The sequence below is a fragment of the Corylus avellana genome, chromosome ca10 (genome assembly GCF_901000735.1).
Source record: "Corylus avellana chromosome ca10, CavTom2PMs-1.0".
NCBI lineage: Eukaryota > Viridiplantae > Streptophyta > Magnoliopsida > Fagales > Betulaceae > Corylus > Corylus avellana.
The window spans coordinates 5,362,457-5,369,260 of NC_081550.1; the positions used below are offsets into that span (position 1 = coordinate 5,362,457).

The 6,804-nt window shown below is 33.4% G+C and overlaps 1 protein-coding gene across 1 annotated transcript; it reads right to left on the reverse strand.

Moving 5' to 3' along the window:
- Positions 1 to 4,486: 4,486 nt before the first annotated feature.
- LOC132164255 (fatty acyl-CoA reductase 3-like) lies at positions 4,487 to 6,400 on the reverse strand. Its single transcript, XM_059574725.1, has 5 exons — positions 6,218 to 6,400; positions 5,958 to 6,039; positions 5,275 to 5,541; positions 4,863 to 4,990; positions 4,487 to 4,756 (listed from the first exon to the last, which is right to left on the reverse strand). The coding sequence occupies exons 1-5, from the start codon at positions 6,322 to 6,324 to the stop codon at positions 4,603 to 4,605; spliced, it is 738 nt and encodes a 245-aa protein (XP_059430708.1). The 5' UTR covers positions 6,325 to 6,400; the 3' UTR covers positions 4,487 to 4,602.
- Positions 6,401 to 6,804: the final 404 nt, after the last annotated feature.

The following is a 6,804-nucleotide window of genomic DNA, read 5'->3' on the forward strand; positions in this document are numbered from 1 at the left end:
CTTAGTACGAATTAAATCTTTTGTGCCCTCTATTAGGAGAATAATACATCAATAGAAAACAATAAAAATAAGTGTTGTGAAAACATCAAATCTTTATCTTTTGATGTCCTTTTTTTTTTTTTTTTTTTTGAATTTTGCGGATAAGTGATAGACTTGGTGTTTTCATAACACACATCATCGCAATGCTAATTTGGTTTGTGCCGTGCTAATTTGTCATCATCTCAATGGAAAGAACAAAATACTTGATTTGTGTCAAATCCCTTTAAAAGTTATTCTTCGGTAAAAGTACGGTGAAAATTTCACAATAATTACTAGCTGAAGTGCTACGGTTTTGAGTTAATAATAATCCACCTATTATTGGGCTCAAAGAGGTAATTTGTAGCGGCTTAACAAATTTTTAGCCATTTTGTTAAGTTGGGTGTGAAGTATTTTTTTGCTACAAAACTAGCAAAAATAAAATTGCCATGTATCTTGGAATTGTCCCCGGCCTGTGAAAAAAAAAAAAAAAGGATTTGCTCGACACATGAACCACCTCTTATCAACCCACGTGAACTTTGTCAAACTTTCAAACAAAGGAAAGGGAAAGGGCCGAAATGCGCATGTCTTTAAAAAGACAAAACAAAAGGGCACATGGGAATGCAATTGCAACTACGTACGCCATTACATCAAAAAGAGCTTAAAAATCAACCCTAAAATGAATGAGTAAGATTTTCGGCTGCCAAGAGTCCGTCTGCCAAGTGAGATTTTTTTTTTTTTTTTTTTAATTGAAGAGGAAAGAGGTTATAAGAGGGATTATGGATGACTAAATTTGAGGTATTAGCACCAAATTTAGGATGATCAAATCCCTTTAGGGTGATACCATCTCTAAAGGTTAAGAGGTTATAAGAGGGATTATGGATGACTAAATTTGAGGTATTAGCACCAAATTTAGGATGATCAAATCCCTTTAGGGTGATACCATCTCTAAAGGTTAAGAGGTTATAAGAGGAATTATGGATGATCGAATTTGAGGTATTAGTACCAAATTTAGGATGACCGAATCCCTTTAGGGTGATACCATCCCTAAAGGTTAACCTTCCACTCGTAAGTTTTAGTTTTAAATCGAAAAACGAGTTTTGAGGCATTAGAACTCAAATATTAGCTCATGAAAATTTAGCTAACAAAAAAAAAAATAAAAAAATTCATTTCTTTTTTATTATTATTATTATTTTTATATAGGTAGCCACGCGATGGACGATGCTTGGCTGCCTCAATTTGGCAGCCGCATAGACGGACTCAAAATGAATAGGCCTCTTCAAAACAGTTAATGCCATGAAAAATAGAGCACATATAAAGATGATGAAAACCGTTTAAAATCTTTGAAAGGCAAGAAAATGAAGGCAACAATATGCAGACTTGTCGGGAGTGCGACCGTGTATCATATTAGGAGGCAAACGAAAGACATCAAACACGGGAATCGGCTTAGAACAGAGGAGAGACTGCTGCTACAACACATTATTTGGGAATTTAGAACTCGGAATATGGCAAAAGGGAGATTCAAAAGACAAAAGAGAACTTAGAGATATGCTGCAACTGAGGATTAATTACCAGATAAAAATATGAGAATTAGAGTTGTTAGTTTGCTGGAATTGGGTTTTGCCAACTATATATCCAGAGTAGTTGTATTGGCCATGCGAGCTCGGCTAATTTACATTTTATTTCAGTTCGAGTCGAGCTTCTAAACATGGGCTTCACTCGACTCACTAAGTCCAAAATCTTGTGTGAGCTCAAACTTGCCAATCATCCTAACCGAGTACCCTTTCGAGTACTTGACTTGGCTAGAGTAATTTTTTTCCCCTATCTTAATAAACGAGCTCAAACATTTTTTTTACTTTACTAAATTATAAACCCTAAGCCCTAAATTATACATACGGAAAGATGAATAACTTTTTTGTAGTTGCATGTTTGGAATTGTATTTAAGAAATAGAGTTTTTAAATCAAAAGGAAAAGCTTCATTTTTAAGCTTTTGAGTGTTTTTTTGACCATTTTTGGCCTTTTTTACCATTAAAAGCGTTTTCAAATATTTTTTTTATCAAACAGATACTTTTTTTTTAAAACGGACTTTGTGAGTGTTAAACACACTTTTAGACCCCTCAAACACACACTTAAACAAGCCATTATAGTATGTTTGAGATTGTGTTTGATAAATAAAGCTTTTAAGTCAAAAAACGTTTTTTTTTTTTTTTTTGGAAAACCTTCATTTTTAAGCTTTTGCCAAAAGTGTGTTTTGACCATTTTAGGCTTTTTGAACCCTTAAAAGCACTTTTCATTTTGTTCTACCAAACAAGTTTTTTTTTTTTCTTCAAACTGACTTTTTGAGTGTTAAACGCACTTTTAAGCTCTTCAAACGCATACCCAAACAGACCCTTAATATTAGAAAAGAAAAGTCTAAACAATCTTCTTTTGTCCTCTCTCATACAAGATTTTGAAAAACAAGTCATTGGATATGTAGGACCCAAATGGTAAATTTATAGGTCCTACATATCCAATGGCAATTCTTTTAAAAAACGTTGAATAGGAGAAAGATAGACGAATGACAGATAGCAGTTCTCATAAACAAAACACCTAGTGAATAAGACTTCCTCTTTCGCGTTAGTGTGTGTGGGTGTGTGTGTATGCATGTGTGCGTGTACGTGTGTGTGCGAGGATGTTGGAATTGGTGACTCATATTAATACTAGTGGAAGGCCAAGTAGACGGGAGTAGAGTGAACGTCGCACTGGCGACGTTCACGGAGCGGGTTTAGGGTTTAGGGTTTTTCTATATATATGTATGATGTAACTCTAAATCATTAAGAGTAAAAATACAGCCGCCTCTTTGTGAACGTAGGCAAATTGTCGAACCACGTAAATTTGTGTGTCGACTCTCTCTCTTTCGATTCTATATTGTTCATCAATTATTGTACACTGTAACAACAGATGGAGAAACAATTTCGGCATTATAAAGCTTTTTGGTTGACGGTTGAACTCATTAGGAATACCATGTACCACTAACATATATATATCATCAAGGGTGGTTTTTCAATGGTTCAAGAAAATTTTCAAGTAGTTAGGACATGTACTAAGGTGTGGATTCAAATATCTACAATGAAGAATTCCCACATATGCCTAATTAGTATTAGCTGTCTTAGATTTTCATTGATGTCCTGGTGAGACTGAGTCAAGCTATGACTCAGTCGAATTTAAGGGAGCTCCTGCGGTTCCAACTAGATGTGTCAACCTTGTCCGGTTTCCCGATTTTTGGCCAAAACCGGGAATAGGACCCGGTTCTCGATTTTGAGAAACCAGAACCAGAACCGGGACCCCGGTTGGTTACCGGCAGGTTCCGATTTTACCCGGTCCAGTAACTGGTTTTTACAAAAAAAATGGTTTTGGGGCTTATTTTAGGTATTGGGCCTAAAATAAGCCCCTTTTCATAAGTTGGCCCATTTTTAAAAAAATCTATTAGTCTTTTTGTCTAAATTAAAGGGGCTTTGTTGTGATTGTTTCAAATAATTAAAAAATAAACCTAAAAAAGTCCAAAAATCCTAAAAAATCAATGTTTTTGCCTATTTGGGCCTTAGAGCATTCTCAATGGAATAGCCAAATGTTAATTTTATTTAAAATGGTTCTTTAAATGTTTAAAAAAACCCCCACATTGGATTAGCTAAAAAAAATGTAAAATAGATATTTGATTGAAAGAGCTAAAAAAAAAGCTAAATGTAGCAGTACTTTTCAATTGAGCTATTTTATTTTTTATTGTTTCTCTCACCTGTTTTTTCTTTTTCCCAAATATTTTCCTACTTTTTCTCTGTATGTTCATTGTTCTCCATTTCCCAAAAATTTTCTCATTTTTCTTCTCACATGTTCTCTTTTTCTCAAAACTTTTCTTACTTTTAATAATATTTTAATATAATAGATAGAAATATAACTAATCCGATATATAGACATTTAAAAATGGCTTAGCTAAATTAGATAAAAGTGAGTTTTGATAAGCCATTTTACATAAAAATATGGCTCCTCCATTGGGAATGCTCTTAGAAATAAAAATTTAGTTTTTTAAAATACCCTAAACCTAAACCTAAGTGTAAAATATATATATATATTAATATATAAATATTTTAAAATAAAATGGAAACCCTATTCTAGATTCTAAAACCTAAGACCGAACCGGGGTACTGTTTTGAATTTTTCAACCAGAACTGACCTCCGGTTTCATTTCCAATTTTGACATTATCCTTTCTAGTTCCAACCTTGATGAAATAATCAAGCTTAATTAGGTTTGTGATCGCATACCGCCATTCTTGAGTGTTTGTATTTAAAAAAAAAATATATATATATATATATATCTCTCGAAATGAATGAATTTCTTTATCTTTTTCTCTTTATGAATTGGCCACAAACCCATCATATTCGAGAAGAAAATATAGTAGAATATTATATTATAATGATACACTTGACAAAAGTTCTTAAACTTATGATCAAAAGTTACAAGATAAATTACTCGCTCTTGGAACACAAATGTTTTAAAATCTGAATGGAAACGCAATACTATATATATATATAGCTGGGACTTGTGTTGTGTATTACTTGAAAACGTACTTTACCACACCAGGAAGATGAGCATTAATCATGTAGTCTTCCCAATCCACGCGCTTTGGATCGAAGTAAAACATGTCTGCATCTGCAGCACTCTCTCTTACTGCCATTCGCAGCTTTTCCGAGTTTATGTCATCAAACCTATATGCAAAAATAATAAATAAATAAATAAAAGGATTATATTAATATATGTTTTGATGATCGATCAAATTAATCCAAGAATTAAAATAAAATAAATCATGCTTACACGCCCTGGAAGAACAAATAAGGCTCATAAAGTTCCACCAATCTCATCGCAAAGTTGACCTTTCGACTCAGATCATGATACGTTCCCTGGAAATACTGACAAAATGCTGCATTCACCAATCCTAGTCCCTATAAGAAAAAGAAAAGAAACATAAATAATTTCACAAATATGATGAAGATATGCTATAGTTCAATAAAAATGTTATTTTCTATTTATAAAAGTCTTAGGTGGCAAAAAGTCATAAGTCCATTAATGGGTGGGGCTACAGTAACTACGGATGAGACCTATGACCGCTTGCCACCTAAGATTTTTATGGACGAAAAATAGTCTTTTTATTGCACTATAACATTTTTCTTAATTAATATATATTTAAGTAATTAAGTAGCATAAAAATGGTTTAGATAGAACAAACCTTTAATGGAAACAAATAACGAATTGCCATGTATCTGCGGAAGCTATCCATGCTGCTTAACACTAACATCTTGCCAACCTTGACAGGTTTTCCATCCTTATTTATCCAGGGTTTTTCAGTAAAGTAACGGAAGCCGAAATCTTGAAGATCTCTGTTTCTCATAGGATTTCTTACTGAAGACCCCACTTGATAAATTATATCACAAGGTTGATTTGCATGAGCCACCATGGCCACGATCATAGCATTTACCACCATATCAGCTGGTACCTGTATGCAGTGTTTCACACTTATTCATTTGTTTTGAATACGTAACTCTCTTTGGATTTCATTTTCTTGAACGCTTGAGAGAATTAATATGTTTCATAAATATCATTTTTTTTTTTCCTTATAAACGGGGTATGTGGACTTCCCCCCGACCATACAGTAGCAAAGCACCCCCTTCACACGATTTTGATAAAGCTCGAGCGTAACCCTAAAGAATTGCTTGTACTCAATGAGATTGACATTAGGCCAAGTGACTTACCTACCCGAGGGGGATATAAATATCACATATGAGACCTAGAAATGACTTTGAAGGAAGCCAACCACCATATATAGTATTCTTGCATGTTCTTCCATATAATTTTTTTTTTTAATAATAAAAAAATAATGAGTGACGAATGACCAGATAAATCAAATCTCACCAAATCAATGATTCCCTTAAGATCGCCGAGGAAGCATTTTAGTTTTCCTTTTCCATAACCAACAGCTAGACTGTCAATTGTCCTATAACACAAAGAAGACAGCAATCATACATATATTAATTTTCATCTTTAGTTTCTCGATAACCAAACAAGAAAAACAGTTCTTTTTTCTAAAAAAAAAAGAAAAAGAAAAGAAACATGAGTTTCTCAATATATATATATATATAACTACATAAGGAAGATTTTTGTGTTCTTATTACCTGACACCTTCAATCCAGCCGGGGAAGGGTTCTCTCAAAGTACTGGTTACAATGGTGGGACGTATGGTTACCACTGATAGATGTTCTTTCAGATGCCCAATCAGCATCTCTCCCAATGCTTTTGTAAATACGTACGTGTTTGGCCATCCGTATACCTTTGCCCTGATAATTATTTGAACAAAACTCTCGTTTTATTAGAAAATTAATTATTATTTTTTTCAGAAAACTCACAAGAACAACAATTTCAATGACAACTCAAAAGTCAAAACCACTCTCATCCAAATATGAATATATTCTATTTTTTTCAAAATAAAATCCACCTTCTCAAACGTGTTTTCAAATTCGAGTTTCTATTTTCTAGACTAACGAAAAATAATTTAAAACCGAAAGAAAAAAAAAAAAAAAAAAAAATCAAACAAACACAACATAAGAGATCCCTGACATTGAAAAGTACAATTAATGCCCCAAGCTAATATAGCTACTCCAATTACAACGGTTCACATGGATGTCATATTCAATGTACGGATGGAAATTTAAGATGGGCAACCCCATGCGCCAATGCCCAATGAATCATTCTAATGCCTCTG

Bases quoted from the DNA above. Each gene is read 5' to 3' on its own strand.
- LOC132164255 (XM_059574725.1), bottom strand. From the start codon at position 6,324: ATGCTGATTGGGCATCTGAAAGAACATCTATCAGTGGTAACCATACGT. The intron at 5,542-5,957 runs GTGAGATTTGAT...CACTGCATACAG, and splicing joins TTAAGGGAATCATTGATTTG to GTACCAGCTGATATGGTGGT. The intron at 4,991-5,274 runs GTTTGTTCTATC...TTTTTCTTATAG, and splicing joins GTTATTTGTTTCCATTAAAG to GGACTAGGATTGGTGAATGC.